Below are 19724 nucleotides of genomic sequence, written 5' to 3'. Positions count from 1 at the left end.
TATCAATCTCGGCCTTGAAGACATTTAGCGTCCCAGCCTCCACTGCACTCCGTGGCAATGAATTCCACAGGCCCACCACTCTCTGGATGAAGAAATGTCTCCGCATTTCTGTTCTGAATTGACCCCCTCTAATTCTAAGGCTGTGTCCACGGGTCCTAGTCTCCTCGCCTAATGGAAACAATTTCCTAGCGTCCACCCTTTCCAAGCCATGTATTATCTTGTACGTCTCTATTAAGTCTCCCCTTAATCTTCTAAACTCCAATGAATACAATCCCAGGATCCTCAGCCACTCCTCATATGTTAGACCTGCCATTCCAGGGATCATCCGTGTGAATCTCCGCTGGACACGTTCCAGTGCCAGTATGTCCTTCCTGAGGTGTGGGGACCAAAACTGGACACAGTATTCCAAATGGGGCCTAACCAGAGCTTTATAAAGTCTCAGTAGCACATCTCTGCTTTTATATTCCAACCCTCTTGAGATAAGAGACAACATTGCATTCGCTTTCTTAATCACGGACTCAACCTGCATGTTTACCTTTAGAGAATCCTCGACGAGCACTCCCAGATCCCTTTGTACTTTGGCTTTACTAATTTTCTCACCATTTAGAAAGTAGTCTATGCTTTTATTCTTTTTGCCAAAGTGCAAGACCTCGCACTTGCTTACGTTAAATTCCATCAGCCATTTCCTGGACCACTCTCCCAACCTGTCTAGATCCTTCTGTAGCCTCCCGACTTCCTCAGTACTACCTGCCTGTCCACCTAACTTCATATCATCGGCAAACTTCGCTAGAATGCCCCCAGTCCCCTCATCCAAATCATTAATATATAATGCGAATAGCTGTGGCCCCAACACTGAACCCTGCGGGACATTCTGAAAAAGAACCTTTTATCCCAACTCTCTGCCTTCTGTTAGACAGCCAATCCTCAATCCATCCCAGCAGCTCACCTCGAACACCATGGGCCCTCACCTTGCTCAGCAGCCTCCTGTGTGGCACCTTATCAAAGGCCTTTTGAAAGTCTAGATAGACCACATCCACTGGGTTTCCCTGGTCTAACCTACTTGTTACCTCTTCAAAAAATTCCAACAGGTTTGTCAGGCATGACCTCCCCTTACTAAATCCATGTTGACTTGTTCTAATCAGACTCTGCTCTTCCAAGAATTTAGAAACCTCATCCTTAATGATCAATTCTAGAATTTTACCAACAACTGAAGTTAAGCTGATTGGCCTATAATTTTCCATCTTTTGTCTTGATCCTTTCTTGAACAAGGGGGTTACAACAGCCATCTTCCAAACATCCAGGACCTTTCTTGACTCCAGTGACTCTTGAAAGATCTCAACCAATGCCTCTGCTATTTCCTCAGCCACCTCTCTCAGAACTCTAGGGTGTATCCCATCAGGGCCAGGAGATTTATCAATTTTAAGACTTTTTAACTTTTCTAGCACTATCTCTTTCGTAACGGCAACCATACTCAACTCAGCCCCGTGACTCCCTTTAATTTTTGGGATATTACTCATGTCTTCCACTGTGAAAACTGACGCAAAGTACTTGTTAAGTTCTCCTGCTATTTCCTTATCTCCCATCACTAGGCTTCCTGCATCAGTTTGAAGTGGCCCAATGTCTACTTTTGCCTGTCCTTTGTTTCTTATGTATTGAAAGAAACTTTTACTATCATTTCTAATATTACTGGCTAGCCTACCTTCATGTTTGATCCTCTCTTTTCTCATTACTCTCTTTGTTATCCTCTGTTTGTTTTTGTATCCTTCCCAATCTTCTGATTTCCCACTGTTCTTAGCCACTTTATAGGATCTCTCTTTTTCTTTAATACATTTCCTGACTTCCTTTGTCAGCCATGATTGTCTAATCCCTCCCCGGATAATCTTTCTTTTCTTGGGGATGAACCTCTGTACAGTGTCCTCAATACCTATTCCATCAGGCAGAAGCTTAAACACGTGTTCCAGTTGGCTCGAGAACAGCTTCTTCCCTGCTGTTAGACTGCTGAATGGACCTCTCTCATTTCAAATCTAATGTTGACCTTGCTTTTGTGCACCTGTTGTGCCCATAACCTTATATGCCTGGCTCTGTCTAAGTGTTCTATGATCTGTATGTCCTTGTATGTTATCTGCCTGTACTGCATGCAAAACAAATCTTTTCAATGTACCTAGATACATATGGCACCGATAAATCAAATCAAATCAAAGGTTGAATTAGAAAGGTAGGTTTTATGGAGCATCTTAAAGTACAGACCAATGTGAACAGATTTAGGGAGTAACATTTAGGTCCTGATTCTCAATGGCAAAGGATATAGCTGCTAGTGGCAAACTGAAGGAAATCAGACATGCTGAACAAGCCAGAATGACAGGGCTTGTAGGTGTGGAAAGTGTTTCTGAACTGCGATGGAACAAAATCTTCAAGGAACTTAAATATAAAATTGAAAATTTTCAATTTGAGGCATTGGTGCACCCTGAACCAAACTTATTTTGAAAATTTGATCTCTTGCGCCTCATGGGCATTGCTGGTTGGCCAGCTTTAATTGCACATCCCAGATTGCCCTTGAGAAGGTGGCGATGGACTACCTTCTTGAACTGCTGTAGGGGTATTTGCAGATGATGTTCCCCTGTCTCTGCTGCCCTTGTACTTCTACATGAAATTTATTATGGAGTTGGAAGCTACTGATTAAAGATGTTTGCCAAATGCCAGCTGTACATCTTGTATATGCTGCTGCTGCTGAGCATCAGTGGTTTAATGACTGAATGTTTGTGGATGTGATGCCAATCAAGTGAGCTGCTTTTTCCTGGATGGTGTCAAGCTTTTTGAGAGTGTTTGGAGCTTTTGTTTAATTTGTTTGTGGCTTTTCTATTTCTTCTCATTATGTTAGGGGAGATTGGTAGATTTGATAGGGAGATGGATTATCAGTAGCTCCAATAAGTACTTGGGTTAAGGACTGCAGAGAAAATATGGTTTTCAGAAGCTCCTGGACCTTTCCGTCCTGCTGTCACCTGTCCGTTCACTCCAATTGTGTCATGCTTTATCTTCCATTGCTTATATCTACCTGACCACCCCTTTACTCTCACCATTCTTCATTCGTATTCCCTTTAATTATTTGTTCAACTGTTTTAATCTCCAATCAACTGTGCCAGGCTGTCCTCTTATTTTAAACACTACTTCCTTCAGTTCCTTCTCGCAAAGGCAGTTCAGAGGGAATCTCAACCTGAACCCATCGTCCCCAGCTTCCTTTCCTATCTGCTTCACTTGGAGACATACTCTGTCTTCCAGACTTAACTGGATCTTTCAGAAAAGTAAATTGGAACAAGTCCTCAGCTTGAGGCTTAATTTTCAATCTCACATGCAGGGTTGTTGGATGCATAAGAATAATATGCTGTCATAGTGCATCGGTTTTTCAATGCCTCAGTGATGTGCTGGGAGCGTGGGGTGAACAAGGTGACTGATCACCTGTATACCTACAATTAACTTGCTATTAAACCGTCTGGAGAGGGACAAAATGATATTCTGAAACCTGAGATTGAGCACACTGGGTGAAAAATCTTTCTGCAGTGTTTTTGGAAGCACAGCAGTCGCCATGTTTATTGCTGATGAAAAGCCACACTGTCAGTAGCCACGTCCAGACTTCTGTAGTACTATGTGCAATTCTGGTAGCCCTTTTGTAGGAAGCATATTATTAAACTTGAGAGGCTTCAGAGAAGGTTTTACTGAGGTATTGCCAGAATTGAAGGGTTTGAGATATAAAGACAGACTAGAAAGGTTAGACCTCTTTCAATAAAGCGTAGGAGGTTGAGAGGTCACCTTATTGAGCTTATAAAATCATGAAAGGCATAGATAAAATGAATCACAAGGGTCTTTTCTCTAGGGTAGGGGTGTTCAAAACCAGGGGCATATTTTTAGGTGAGAGGAGAAAGATTTAAAAAGGACATGAGGGGCAATTACTTGAAACAATGGAATGAACTGCCAGAGAAAGTGGTGGGAACAGGCACATAAAATGTCATCACCCCAATCACATGTACAGCCCAGATTCTTGCCCTGCTCTGTAAGTTGCAGTGGGTGGCAGTGAGCATATCCTGACTAAAATGCAAATAGTTCTACCAATGTTTCTACACGCAAGTTCAAGTGGAGAATAGTTGCCTGAACAACACGGATGGATGCGGTTTCCTGCTGAGAGCCCTTCTCTCTCCCAGCAATATATCCTGCTCTGTAAAGCCTCTGTTTATTTTCTTAAGTCATACTGTATGTTAAGGCAAATGCATTCTAGAGTCATCTCAAAGTCCAAGATGTATCCTTACCATCACTAAAACTGTCAATTTCCATAACATCACCCAACCCTGCCTCATCCTTCATTCACCAACTGCTCAAATCCTCATCCATGCCTTGGATATCTCTCATAATGATTGCTCCATTGCAGTCCTGGCCAACATTCCATGTTTCATAAACCTGAGGTCATTTGCTACTCGTGTGCTGGCCATTATAACCTGCTCACCCATCACCCCTGCACTCACTGGCTTCTGGTACACCAACACGTTGATTTAAAAATGTCAGTCTAGTTTCAGATCATGATTTGGAGATTCCGGTGTTGGACTGGGGTGTACAAAGTTTAAAAAAAACACACAGCACCAGGTTATAGTCCAGCAGTTTAATTGGAAGCACACTGGTTTTCGGAGCGACGCTCCTTCATCAGGTGATTGTGGAGGGCTCAATCCTAACACAGAATTTATAGCAAAAATTTACAATGTGATGTAACTGAAATTATACATTGAAAAATTGATTGTCTGTTAAGCCTTTCATCTGTTAGAATATAGTGATAGTTTCACTTCTTTCATGGATAAATCACAAAACCTTTTTGTAAAAAGTTGCATTCTCAGGTTAGCTGTTAACAATGGGTGGTAGCTAGATAATAAGTTGAAGGTGTTGGCCCCCTGTGTTCTCTGTCTATGACCTGATGGTTAGATTGATTCTAATCTAAAAAGTGAGGTAATGGAGTTTTACATAAATTCATGCAGTTTTTGAGCTCAGAGTTCTACATGAATGTATGCAGTTTTTGAGCAGAGTACAATGTAACCCTGCAAGTACAAATTCACCCCACAAAATATATGTGTGCATATGGGTCTTTGTCTGTTTGTGTGTGTGTGTCTGTCTGTCTAGGTTGGGGTTGTGAGTGTGAGAAAGTGTATGTGCATATGTGTAGTGAGTGCAGAGTATCTTCAGTCTGTGAGGGGGTGCATGTGGGAGTGTGTGAGTCTGTAAGGGTGTGTGTGAGTGTCTGTGTGCGCGACTGTGTGTATGTGTGTCCGTGTGTATAGGAGTGTCTGTGTAGGAGTATCTGTGTGTGTGTATAGTGCAATGGTGGTCACCCGTAATGTGACATGAACCCAAGGTTCCGGTTAAGGCCCTCCCTATGGGTACCGAACTTAGTTATCAGCCTCTTTTCTCTGCTGCCTGTCCTGAAGTCCACCTTGGAGGATGGTCATCCGAAGGTCCAAGGCTGAATGTCCTGGACCACTGAAGTGTTCCCCAACTGGGAGGGAACCCTCCTGTCTGTTGATTGTTGTGCGGTGCCCATTCATCTGTTGTCGTAGCCTTTGCTCGGTTTCCCCAATGTTACCATGCCTCTGGGCATCCTTGCCTGCAACGTATAAGGTAGACAACGTTGGCTGAGTCACATGAGTACTTGCCATGTACAAGGTGGGGGGTGTTCCCACGCGTAATGGTGGTATCCATCTCCACACTCTGATATCTCTTGCTGCGTCTACCGTGACAGGGTTGTATGGAGTTGTCCTGAGTTTATACATAAAAGAAGTGAAACTATTACTGTATTCTAACAGAGGAAAGTCTTAACAGACAATCAATTTTTCAATGGATAATTTCAGTTACATCACACTGTAAATTTTTGCTATAAATTCTGTGTTAGGATTGAGCCCTCCACCATCACCTGATGAAGGAGTGTCTCTCCGAAAGCTAGTGTGCTTCTGATTAAATCTGTTGGGCTATAACCTGGTGTTGTGTGATTTTTAACTTAGTTTCAGATCCTTCCATATCCTGACTCTGTCCCATCTCCATTACCACCTCTAGTCCTTTATTCTTGCTGATATCTGTGCTTCTCTCATTTTGACCTTCTGAGTATCTTCCATTTTTATTGATCATCTCTGGTTTCTTGGCTACTGAGTACCTGGTCTATGTGGTGTAGACGATATTCCCTGCTTTTCTGCCTGATTAACTAGATACCCTCCTCTAAAGACACTCCTTTAAATATTATTTCCATGACTTTGCATTCTTCATCTTTTTTAATACCATCTTAAGCAGTTTGGTGTCATATTTAGTTCCATAATGTTCTTGTAAAGTGCATGGGGCATTTTATTATTTTAAAGGTGCTATATGAATAAAAGTCATTCTCTTTCAGGTTTTAGTAAGTGGGAGCTGTTGGGAAGCTGAACCAAAAATAACCTTCAGTATCAGATTGTTGGATATGAGCAGTGCATTAAGTATTCTGCAAGTGTATAAAATACACACTGAGGTTTAGCTCAACAATGCTGCAACTCTGCGCAAAGAACATGGGGCCAGATCTTCCGTTAAGCGCAATCCTAACATGAAGTTAATGATGGCCTACCTTTTTTTCAACATTGCAGCTCGGTCTCCTGAACCCAGCCGCAGCATAACAGTGCCACGACTAGTAAAGAGAAAGAGGCCACATTTGGAGTATTGTATGTGATTCTGGTCACCACACTACAGGGAGGATGGTGGACGCTTTCAGGAATGTGCCAAGAAGGTTTACTTGGATGTAGCCTGGATTGGCTATTTTGTGTTAGCTATAATGAGAGGTTAGACAAACTTGAATTGGTTTCACTAGAACCTCAGAGGCTGAGGAGTGACCTGATAGGAATATATAAAATCCTGAGAGGTATGGAAACGGTGCATGGTTGGAATCTTTTTTCCAATGTGGAAAAGCCTAAACCAGGTCAAGTACGTTTAAAGTGAGGGAGATGGGGGTGGTAGTTTAATGGAGATGTGCAAGGAATGTTTTTATGCAGAGACTGGTAGGTGTCTCAGGAGAGGTGGTAGAAGCAGATACAATAGCAATATTTTAGAAGGCATTTAGACAGGTACATGAACAGGCAGGGAATAAAGAGATACGGAGCATATGCAGGCAGTTGGGATAAGTTTAGAATGATATCATTGCCAGCACAAACATGGTGGGCTGAAGAGTTTGTTCCTGTGCTGTACTGTTCTATGTTCTAGAAACCATCAAAAAACCATACTCCCTCTTTATGGCACCAGTTTCAGTGTTTAAGATTTTTAAAATGGGTTTTAATGAGTTAGTGAGGGAATGAGAGGGTGAGTAGTCCAGAGGTTGGATAGTCATGGAGTGTAGTTGGGATTTACGGGTTAGTTGAGGAGTTGGAGGTATTCAAACTGGGGGGGGGGAGGTTGATAGGTTGCATTCGGCTGTTAATCACTGAACTACTCCAGAAATTCATAGTGGGACAAGCTAGATTAAACATCCAGGTAAACATCTCACATCAAAGTCTCCAACTTCAGTGTCGTGATACCTTTGGAGTGACTCACGCAGCATAAGTCCATCTGTCAGAAGTTTAAACTTCTCAACCAATTACTGTGCTGTGGGAGATTTCAGTGTGCAACAGCAGAACTAACTTGAAATTGAGGTGTGTTTAGAAATGGTAACTTCAGTGACTATATGCTCCATGTCTTAAAGTGCAACAACAGAAAGTCGTATGGGGAAAATGTAAAGTTTTTCTCTTATCCATAACTTTTACCAGTATGCTTAATGTTTATTTTTATATTACCAGTTTTAAATCTGAGAATATGTAGAAGTCAATATGTACAAGCTGGAGTTAGATATCTGCCATTTTGCAGCACAAACTAAGGAGAACAGCTCTGTGGTCTGTTGCAGTAGAGAATGATCTGAAACTTTCATGACTGGGTTAATAGTCCTGGAGTTTGAAAATCCTTGAGTAGGGCTGTTAGAGTTAGATCTCCTTACAGAAGGGAATTTGTTGTGATCTGAAATCACAATAGAGGCTTCTCCTGATTTCTGACTGAATTGGGCTGGAAGATGGGGCTTGTTTTACTGGTAGATTTATAACCTCTCTTACGGAGGGAAGGTGGGGCTGTTCCATGCCCAGCAGCACTCGGAGTAAGATTTAAAGAGCTTTGTGAAAATTTGTAATTTTTGCCTGGAAGTCAGTGTTTTTATGTCTCCCTTGACCTACCCACCCACACTTTGTCTAACACGTAGCCTTTTGAAATTTGTCTTCTAATTTTTCTTCAAAAATCTTCAAATCTGAGGCAGAAAGAATTCTATTAGCTAGTTTGCAGATGATAGATCCTAGAGAATAGAAAACACTGTATATACTCAAACTAAATTTCCCTCCAAATAACATTGTCATCATAACATGCATTGAAGCCAACTGTGGTCTGCCCTTGGATATTTCTTTGCATTGATAGGACTGGAAAGTAAAGTTTGTACTGCCAGTTTCTCCTTCCCAACAGCCTACTATTATTGGTTTAGCTGAATCAGGTTTAGCTATGTTAGGAAGCTGAAATCGAACTGGATGACATCTAAGATATATGTTTCAGATCGATACAATCCACTTTCAGTCACAGACGTTTGTTAGATGGTGCTTTTTGAATGTGTTATTTATGGATCTTTAGATTAAAATTGCTATTTTTAAACCCATTCTAATGCTAGCATTTAAACCATAAGTGTTGATATTGTAATCATGTACACATGCTTAGGTAGATAGGTATCTGAACAAATATGCTGCTTCAGGTTATTTTAACAGGTGTGTAAATAATTTACTGCCAATTTTTGCGATGAGAAGTAGCATGAAGATTGACTATGTTCTTTTGGTGTTCTCACCAAAACTGAATGTGATTGAAATTTCAAAAGTGCAACAAATTATTATTTTATTTTGATGTGATTTAATCTTTTCTCTATTTCTGTTGATTTTAATTAGCACCACCTAATTCCCTTGACCTCAATGGAATCCACCAAGGGAAGAAAAAGCTTACAGCTCCTGATATCAGCCTTTCACTCGACCAGAGTGAAGGGTCAGTCCTGTCTGATGATAATCTTGATACCCCGGACGATCTTGACATCAATGTCGATGACCTTGAAACCCCTGATGAGGCGGATTCTCTTGAATACTCAGGGCATGGTAACGAACTGGAGTGGGAAGGTAAAAAAGTGTTATTGAACAGATTTCTAATATGTATTTTGATATTTTTGAAAATACATCTTCAACTTCTTCCAATTTTTATCACTGCTTTTATTACTTCATCTGCTAAGGATGTGCTTTCTACTGTTTCATCACAAAGGTCACAAATGCAAAGTAACAATGATGCAAAGTTGGGAGTCACACTGAAGTAGATTTAGCTTTATTTTTGCAGCTGTTTCCTGTTTCATACTTTTGTCCCCAAATGAGTAATGTGATGCTATTCAGGTAGACTGTAAGGTTTTTAACTCCATCGTATTAGTTCTATATTTTAATTGCCTTATTGTACTCACTCACTACTTGAACAATTTGAGGTCTGAACCAGTTGAACTGGATCGAAGCATTTATTCAATTTCCTTTGGCATTAAAAGCTTTAAAATGCAAATGTTGCTGTAGGCTTCAGAAAGCCATAGCGGATCTCACAGTCTTAGAGTCACAGTTAGGGTGCAGATGGAGGCCATTGAGTCTATTGTACCTGTACCAGCTCTCCATTTGGGGTGATAACTAACCGCTGTCTTATGTAAGTTCGACATAACCTCGTTACTATTGTGTTCTATAGCCATTTTCTAACGCCTCTGATACTGCATGCTCTCTCTCAATTTATCCTCCCCTTTAATGACTTATGTTTGTATATACCCAAGTGTCTGCTCTTGTACATCTTGAAAAAGTATTCCCTCTTCCGTTGACATTTCATGTTTTTTCTACCAAAATGTATCACCTCACAGTCTCCACATTGATGTTCATCTCCCTATCCAGCTGCCCCAAATTCCCTGTAATCTTTTGATGTTCCCCAGAGTACTCTCTTTGCCAATTACACTGATTCCAAGTTTTGTATCCTCAGCAACCTTTATGGAAAATTGAATGAGATTGGATGAATGAACGATTGGGTGAATTTGTGAATTGGGAAAGAAAGGCATTGTGAGAGATAGTGAGTGAAAGATGAAAAGATGATGCAAGAATGCAATTGAGGAAGAGAGAAGCAGTGCAAGAGGATGAGTGAGAGTGGGTGGAGAAATTATGAAAGGAAGGAGGTAGTAAGAGAAGGAGGGAAGAAAGTGATGATGGTAGGAACTGATGAATGAGGGAGAATGGTGTCAAAGTGGGGAAGGGAGAAGCGGTGTGAGGAGCAAGGGAGGGAGGGAAAGAGATAAAGAGAGATTGATGGTGTGAGGAAATGAGAGACTGAGGGCAGTTATTGTGAATGGTATGCGCTGGATTGTGAGAAGGAGACAGTGAGAGGTGAGAGGCTGTGAGGGACAGAGGGGAGGATATGAGTGAGAGAAAAATTGTTTGAAATAATGAGTGAGGATGGGAAGATGGTGAGAGAACAAGATTTTAAAGAGTGAAGGAGGAGGGGAGAGAGGTATGCTGTGGGAAAAAAAAGAGGGAGAGACAGTGAGTATGCATGAGAGAGAGAGAGAGAGAGAGAGACACGATGGCAGAAAGCGGGATGTGTAAACTCCACACTGTGAAACGTCAGCATCACTATGGAATTTCAAATAGCTGCTTGTCCCTCCATTTTAACAGCTGCTTTTTCAGAGAGTGCTATTTCAGTAATTTAAGCCCTTGTGCTCCCCCAAAACTCTTGCTTGCTGTCACATATGTTTCCTGTTGCAAACACTCAGAAATCTGTATTTTTCTGAGAAACTGCATGTAAATGTGAGACATTGCTGATAATGTTTAGTGTTGGACTTTTTTTTCTGAAGCCTAATGGAGGGTATCCATCTTTGTCGCATAGGAGACATAATTTAATGTTTATTATCTTTTATTTAATTGTACTGGTGGTTTAAAAGTATTCTGTTTTTTTTCAATGTTCAGAAATGTTTAGCAGTCATTATAGAAGGGCCCCAAAATTGGCTGGTAAACTATGTTGGAAATTTATCATCTGAAATCAAAGAAATTTTTGTGTTTACTGAGAATACAAAGGAGCCTTTTATTCAGTGACAGCTTGCAGTATAAAATGGATCAGTGCCTCTCATGCAGAAAGTAGCAGGAAGTCTGGAAAGAGAGATCCACATTAATAATTACACACATCACTGAAAAAAAATGTTCAATGGTGAAAAGAATTGATATGCAAACTTGAGGGTGAATTCTGTTTTTGTTCTAATATAGTGTTCAGAATATTTGGAAACATTTTTGTTATTGTCCCGAGGTAAGCAAATATGGCAATCACAAGTGAGAGAAAATAATTTATATCCTGAATATGATTGGTCTGTGCCTCATATCATTCTACATTATTTTTCAGTTCTTGGGTCACTATTTAAGTTCCCTTTTGAAATGAATGAATATTTATTTGAAACAAGATCTTCATCACCTTTATTAATTTCCATTTTGTTAATTGTTTGTACGTCTCAATCAAATAAATGTAATATTAAAAATGTTCATACAGCTGTAAACCCTCTTTTACTTGCCCAGACTGAGGCCAGTGAAGTCATGGATCCAAAACCATTTTAAGATGCTTTGTGAATCTGAGTAGACATCATTTCATATGGTCTGACTAAAACTCTCCTTCACAGGGATCAAGTTGCCTGGACTTCTAGGGCTGGTTTGCCAATAATCAGGAATCTTTATTCCAGGTCTGTTGGAATAATGATTCCAGGCAGTCGATATACAGCTTAGTCATGTCTTAAACTGCACTGGGTGTCTGTTCTAATAGCAGTTCATGATTGATTAATACTTCCCCTCTTTATTGCTGACTGTCTGGTGCAGAATGTAACCCACAAAGTGTAACAAGTAAAATTGTGTGGGAAATAATGATCTTTACCATTCCCAAAACTGTATTATAAGTTTGTGGTTAAACCTTGAACAGTGTACTAACAGGAATTTTGGCCCATGGATTATGTGTCAGCTGTGGCACAGTTTGTAGTGCTCTTGCCTGTGAATCACACAGTCTCAGGCTCAAGTACCACAGCAGGAGTTGTGCACATATTAACCTAGACTGACTCTCAGTACTGCACTGCAAGAGGTATCGCCCTTCGAATGAGATGCTAAATTGACACTGCATCCACTTGTTTAAGTGGATGTAAAAGATCCCATGACATGGGAGTTATCCTTCGTGTCCTACCTATCATTTAACCAGCATCACAAATAAGCAGATTCTCTATTTATTATTGTATTGAATTTTCTGAATGTGGTTCACTGTTGGTTGAAAATGCATGTTATTTTCTGTGATTCTGACACAACTAAAACAGAAGGATTCACTTGCCTATTTTAGCAAGTCACTAACTGCGGCTGTTTTTATTATTTTATATTTTTAATTGTGATTTCAAAATGATTGAGTAAAGAGGAAACATAAATTACAAATATTTTTTTCAGCGCACCTATATGGAACTACCAAGCAGAATAAATTGTCATGCAGTGACTACGTTGTTGTGGTTCTGTTCGTCGAGCTCAGCGAACGGAACCACAACGAGCACCCGAGCTACAAATCTTCTCCCAAACTTTGAAGTGACTATGTATTACTGCCTTGCCTTGTTTTGTGCTAATGACTTATTTCTGTCTGTCTGCTCACACAGAACTTGGCTGATGCACAAAGCTAATTAGAAGAAGAGGGTTGGTGTGTATTGGGCAGGTGGTGCAGAACTTTTTGACTTGTCAAAAAAAAGTAGGCTTCTGGGCCATGCAGACTGTGACTTTAGTTGGGAGCACTCCTTTACAATAACAATTCACTTTGAGTCACAGAGATGTACAGCATGGAAACAGACCCTTCAGTCCAACTCGTCCATGTCAACCAGATATCCCAACCTAATCTAGTCCCATTTGCCAGCACTTGGCCCATATCCCTCTAAACCCTTCCTATTCATATAGCCAACCAGATGTCTTTTAAATTTTGCAGTTGTACCAGACTATACCACTTCCTCTGGCAGCTCATTCCATCCACACACCCACCCTCCCTGTGAAAAAGTTGCCCCTTAGGTCCCTTTTATACCTTTCCCCTTTCACCCTAAACCTATGCCCTCTAGTTCTGGACTCCCCCACCCCAGGGAAAAGATTTTGTCTATTTATCCTATCCATGCCCCTAATGATTTTATAAACCTCTGAGGTCTCCTCTCAGCCTTTCCCTATAGCTCAAATCCTCCAACCCTGGCAACATCCTTGTAAATCTTTTCTGAACCCTTTCAAGTTTCACAACAGCATTCTGATAAGAAGGAGATTGGAATTGCACACAATATTCCAAAAGTGGCCTAACCAATGTCCTGTACAGCCACAATATGATCTCCCAACTCCTATACTCAATGTGCTGACCAGTAAAGGAAAGCATACCAAACACCTTCTTCACTATCCTATCTATCTGCGACTCTACTTTCAAGGAGCTATGAATCTGGACTCCAAGGTCTCTTTGTTCAGCAACACTCTCTAGGACTTTACCATTAAGTGTATAAGTCCTGCTAAGATTTGCTTTCCCAAAATGCAGTACCCCGCATTTACTTAAACTCCATCTGCCACTTCTCAGCCCATTGGCCAATCTGATCAAGATCCTGTTGTAATCTGAGGTTACCTTCTTCACTGTCCACTACACCTCCAATTTTGGTGTCATCTGCAAACTTACTAACTGTACCTCCTATGTTCATATCCAAATCATTTATGTAAGTGATGAAAAGTAGTGGACCCAGCACCGATCCTTGTGGCACTCCACTGGTCACAGGCCACCAGCCTGAAAATCAACCCTCCACCACCACCCTCTGTCTTCTATCTTTGAGGTAGTTCTGTGTCCAAATGGCTAGTTCTCCCTTTATTCCATAAGACCTAACCTTGCTAATCAGTCTCCCATGGGGAACCTTGTCAAACACCTTACTGAAGTCCACATAAATCACATCTACCGCTCTGCCCTCATCAATCTTTGTTACTTTTTTAAAAAGCTGCATGATATAGCACTGAGTCTTGTGGGTAAAGTGCGCCTTGTATTTCCACAAGAACACAAGTAATTGACCAAATTTACTATTTGTTTTTCCCCACGGTGACTGACCTGTCCACTGCTGACTGATCACCCTGGTGATGGGAAGAAGCTCAAGTGCTCACTAAAAGGAGCTGGGGCAGGAAGGCCTCATGAGCCATTTCTCCCCGGATTTAATCCGTGCAAAGAGCAGCAAAACCGTGTGGGCCCCACCCAGAGCCACCTCCATACTCACATCTCAGGCAGGCATTACATTCCACAACATGGGTCGAAATATACACCGAAAGAAACAATTGTCCTAATCTGGAGAAATTAAAGATTGCAGATACTGGAGATCAGAAACAAAATGTGTGGTGTTGGAAAAGCACAGCCGGTCAGGCAGCATCCGAGGAGTAGGAGAATCGACATTTCCAGCATCCCTGGGACGAAACGCACTAAACAATCCCACCGCCCTATGGCCAAACACATCAATATCCTCTTCCATTCCACCAAGGACATGCAAGTCCTGGCCGCCTCCACTAGCAAACTCTAGGCACCCGACGCCTGGTGGAAGAGTGCCTCATCTTCTGCCTTAGCACCCTCCAACCGCATTGGATCAATGTTGATTTCACCAGTTTTCTCATTCCCCATCCCACCCCTCCCCACCCCACCCCACCCCACCCCACCTACCTTATCCCAGATCTAACCTTCCAACTTGGCACTGCCCTCTTGAAGTGTCCTACCCATCCATCTTCCTTTCCACCTATCCACTCTACCCTCCTCTCTGACCTACTACCATCATCCCCCACCTTCATCTACCTATCGCATTCCCAGCTATCTTTCCCACCCCTCCCCCACCCAGCTCCCCCCCCCCCCCCCCCCCCATTTATCCTGGACCTCACCTTCATTCCTGATGAAGACCTCCTGCTCGGAACATTGACTCTGCTGCTCCCTGATTGGCTGTGCTTTTCCAGCATCAGTCAAATTGCAGTTCATTTTTCTATTTCGCACTCTTGCTGTGCTTCTCTGGTTTTACTCTCATGTGTGGATACTCTCTTGTTGTTGTTACTACCTCTGTCAGTTCACTTTCTTTATTAAGTAATATGGTTTGTCCATCCTTCACAATATATATGGCAGAGTTCTGAGGAGGGGGTCACTTGTCCCTGAACATTGACTCTGACTCTGATTTCTCTCCGTAGATAATGCCAGATAAACATTTCCAGCAATTTCTGTTTTTGATTCTGATTTCCAGCATCTGCAGTTATTTTGGTTTTTAATACCTAAAGCTGATTCTTTTTAGAATTAGTTCCATCTAGTGGTGAAAAATGAGCCCATCTGTCTCAACCTGAATAATCTGATGTCTAAACCAGATCAGTCTGTAGTACTGTCAGGTAATCACGAATCAGTTCTGAAATATTTGTCAATGGGAGGTGTGAATCTTTCTACTCAGCCTTAGGTAACATTGCAACCTAGAAACAGGAGCAATCCTTTGATCCTGTTTCAAGATCCAGTGCAATCATGGTTAATCTACTTCAAGTCCAGTTTCCTCCATATCCCATAATTCTCTGAGATTATTTATCTACCAATCTCAAGTCTTAGTTATAGCCCATGATGGAAAATCCAAAACCATCCAAGGTAGACAATTCCCATGATTTGCAGTCTGTCTCAAATGAATTCTTATGAATCCCTGCATGAGTGACTCCATAGGGCTGTGCCCCTATTTTCTGGATTCCCAAGCAAGAGAAGCAACCCCTCTGTCTGTCTTGTCAAGCCTCACTAAAACCTTATACCTTTCAATGAGATTACATTTCATTATTCTAAACTCATGTGAATATAGACTCATTTTACTCAGCTTCTCATCATATGTCAACTTTCTCATCCCTGGAACCAATTTAATAAGCCTTCATAATTGCCAATTCCAATATCTTCCCTCCGCTGAAACCAAAACTGCACAAACTATTCCAGATGTGGCCTCAACAAACTCTTATCAAAGTGTTACAAAAGTTATTTATTCTTGTACTCCAATCCCTTGCAATCAAGTCCAAAATACCATTTGCCTTCCTAATTTTCTTGCTGTACAAGCATGCTAATTTTGTGTTCTGACTGAGTACAAAATCTCTCTGCACGTCAATATTTAAAAGTTTTGCATCTTTAAATAATATTCTGGTTTTTTTTCTTGTGACTAAGGTGAATAGCCTCACACTTTGCCACATTATTATCCATTTAACACATTTAATTTATACGTATCCCTTTGTAGCAACTTTTTGAATGAACATTTAGAGGATGCATCCATTTTGTATTGTCAGCAAACTTAGATACATTACTCTGTCTCCATACCCCAGTCCTTGAATATCAGTTGTAAATAGCTTAATCTCCAGCAATGATGTTGTAGCACTTCTCTATTTATAGCCTGCCAACTTGAAAATGCTACTTTATCACCACTCTACTATTTGTCTGTTAACCAGTCCTCCATCTATGCTAGCATATTACCCCAACTCCGTAAACCCTGATGTATTAAACTTGTGTAGTTCTTTATGCCTTTTAGAAATTCAAATATATCTGTCTACATGTGCAGCAACGTTCCCCAAAATATCTACGATTGTCAAATAGTTTCTTAAACTCTTAACTTTATCTGATAGTTTTTCTAATGCATTTAAGACTTTCTTAACAAAGGATTCCCAAATTTTCATCATAACTGATTTTCGGCTATCAGGCCTGCAGTTCCCTGTTTTATTTGTTATTCCTGTTATTAACAATCGGTTTTATTCGACGATTATTGTTTACGACTGCACTTAATTCAAGGTAAAATAGTGTTGTAAATACCGACATGTAATGTGCATCTGAGCAGAACCTGGGTAGCTTGGTTACTGTGGGGCTGCAAGGTCCAGGGTACTAGTTACCAAAGGCAAGGCATAAAATGTTCACAACTAAAACAAAGCAAAAACAGGTTGGCTAATTGTTGTTACAACCAAGTGAGGAGGGGTCATGGGTTCCTGTCTTTTTATTTTCAACTCCCTCTTGATCAGATGCAGCAAATTCTTTTATTCTAACCCTTTTTAACACATTAGAATTTATTGATTTGGGCTAACTCGATCAAAAATGAATGAGAGCCAATTCCAAAGCTTTACTGAGTGAAAGCGATTGTTATTTAATTACCTGAAAAAAATAAAATGTGACAACAAACTATAGGTAATAAACTCTCAAAGAAGAAGCGGGAGACTGGTTATTTAATGCAGACAGGAAGGGAAAGGCTGTTGGGGTTTACAATTTTTCCACAAGTCATTAAGTTGCAAGAGTGAAACCTCAATCCCAACTATTTAGCTGCACTAGGAGTGGCAAAGCTGCAGGTACTTATGATATGGGGTGGCATGGTGGCTCAGTGGTTAACACTGATTCCTCATAGGGTCAGGGAGCCAGGTTTAATTTCACCCTCAGGCGACTGGCTGTGTGGAGTTTGCACATAGTCCCTGTGTCCGCGTGGGTTTCCTTTGGGTGCTCTTGTTTCCTCCCACTGTCCAAAGCTGTGCAGGTCAGGTGGATTAGCCATGCTGAATTGCCCATAATGGCCAGGGATGTGCAGATAGGTGAATAGCCATGGGAAATGCAGGTTGTAGAGTAGGAGCTAGATCTGGGTGGGATGGTTTTCAGAAGGTCATATGCAATATTTGCCTGTCTTCTACCAAGAACCTCCATGTTATTTTGCCACAAGGAAGTTTTAGTTCTGTTCCTGATCTTCTCATTCTTTACTGTTCTTTTTCAATTGATCACATGTTATCAGAAGGTCACTGTGGACTCAATGGGCTGAATGCTCTGCTTCCATACTGTAGGGACTCTGTGCTTCTATGATGTCCTAACATCAGAGGTTTTTCCAAGTTGTTGTTTATTTCACCAGTATTGTTTACTATGACCGAGAGTGAGGGAGAGAGGAACTTTCTGTATTCTTACTATATTCAGTACATGTTGATTATTTTTAATCTCTCTGTTGCTCCAAACAAATTGAATTATGGTTAGTTTGTACATTTCCTGACTTGCTCAATGTCTTTTCCAAACAGTGCAGATAACTTCACATATTGAAGATGAAAAACTATAATGCAAGTGCAAATAAAATCAAAAAATATATATTTTTTTGAAACTTCACTTGAGTTCCAGTGCCTCTAGATTAGAAACGGTAATTCCAAGGCAGGCAGTTTTTGTCAATTCCCTGTGGGTTCTTGGGCTTGTCCCATGAATCTTCTGCCCTTGTGCTTCGAGATAGTAGAGGTTGTTTTGTAAGGTGTTGTTGAAGGAACTGTGATGAATGGCCCTTTGCATCTTGTTGATGGTCCATACTGCTGCCACTCAATGTCTTATAATCATATTTACCACACACATTCTTTACTATGAGCTGACTAATTGCCTTAGTGCTCAATAAATACAGTATTGCAAAATAACTTAAATTATCGTTAGTTACTTCCAATAAATATTATCCAAGGGAGTCATCATGAAATGTTCTGCAAACTTCTCTTTAAGATTGCTTTTGTAAATTAGCAAAACTACAGTTGAAACTAAATAGTAATGAAGACTGTCATCTTTGATCTTGCTTTACATGTCAATTTGCTCTAGTTTGTCATTTGTAATAAGTTTCCCTCGTGCCATCTGCCTCCAAGAAGCTTGTTTATGTTATGTCTCAAAAACTATAGGTCTTGTCTCCATTGTTACTTCTGCATTGAATCTGCTCTTATTTCTGTATAATGATAGTCATAACTGCTAATTGTTTTGTTTATTGCTGCGGCAAAGTAGTAGTGCAGCAGAACTGTTTCTTACTTCTAATAACCCGAATTTGTCTTTCATCATTAAAAATGTGGACTATCTTGGTCTTCATAATTTGAGAAAGAATTAGAGTGGTGTTGTTGTGATCCCAAATTATGTCATCACTGGAAGGATCAGATCCCAGACTGAAATTTGGCTTGATAGATCTCATCTTGTATTTTTATTTTGGTCTTTCACTGAAATGCAAGCACCACATGCTGCAGGTTTTGTTAGTAAAGTAGAGTTTATTGCACAGAAGAAATGAAGATATAGTAGAATAAACTAAGCCACTTACATATAACACAAGTTAAAAGATTTCAAAACATGTAAAAAAAAAATCCTGTTAACCTCAAACAACATCCCTTTACAGTGCTCAAATACCAGAGAGAAATCCTTTTTGTATCACACTTAGGGTTTGACTTAGCTTGGGTTTAATTACCGGATTGTAACAATTTGATCACCTCTTCCCTGAATCTTCATACAATCGAGTTTAAGCTTTCTCAGCTTCAACTAACGCCTCCACGGTTATAACCAAACATTTGTGATTTGGAACTTGAAAGCTAAATTTGTTTCACTGATGTTATGTATTTCTTACCAGTTCTAAACTGTCTGTTTTCTTGAGCAACTGTTTATCATCTTTAGGTAAAATCTCTGCAAAACTGAAACTAAAAAGTATTCTTTGAGTTATGGGTGTTTCTCCAAAATCAGAAAGAAAATCCTGAGCCTTCCAACTGAAGCTTGTTTACTTTGTTAATTTGTAACACTTTCCCAAGCAAAATAAAACCTGTTACTCTCTTTTTTTTAAAAAAAAACTTGCTCTC

General features: G+C 40.5%; 1 protein-coding gene across 6 annotated transcripts in view; it reads left to right on the top strand.

Annotated features, from left to right (window-relative positions):
• The window catches only part of LOC132823845 (protein prune homolog 2-like), a 134675-nt gene that overhangs the window by 54351 nt on the left and 60600 nt on the right, over nt 1–19724 (top strand). For all 6 annotated transcript variants that reach the window (XM_060837900.1, XM_060837910.1, XM_060837926.1 and 3 more), the window contains one exon: nt 8985–9206. In XM_060837900.1, coding sequence (XP_060693883.1) covers nt 8985–9206 — 222 coding nt within the window. The remainder of the gene's footprint in view (nt 1–8984; nt 9207–19724) is intronic.

Source organism: Hemiscyllium ocellatum, chromosome 2, assembly GCF_020745735.1.
Source record: "Hemiscyllium ocellatum isolate sHemOce1 chromosome 2, sHemOce1.pat.X.cur, whole genome shotgun sequence".
Classification (NCBI taxonomy): domain Eukaryota; kingdom Metazoa; phylum Chordata; class Chondrichthyes; order Orectolobiformes; family Hemiscylliidae; genus Hemiscyllium; species Hemiscyllium ocellatum.
The sequence above is the reverse complement of the archived record's forward strand: the minus strand, read 5'-3'. Positions and strand labels throughout refer to the sequence as shown.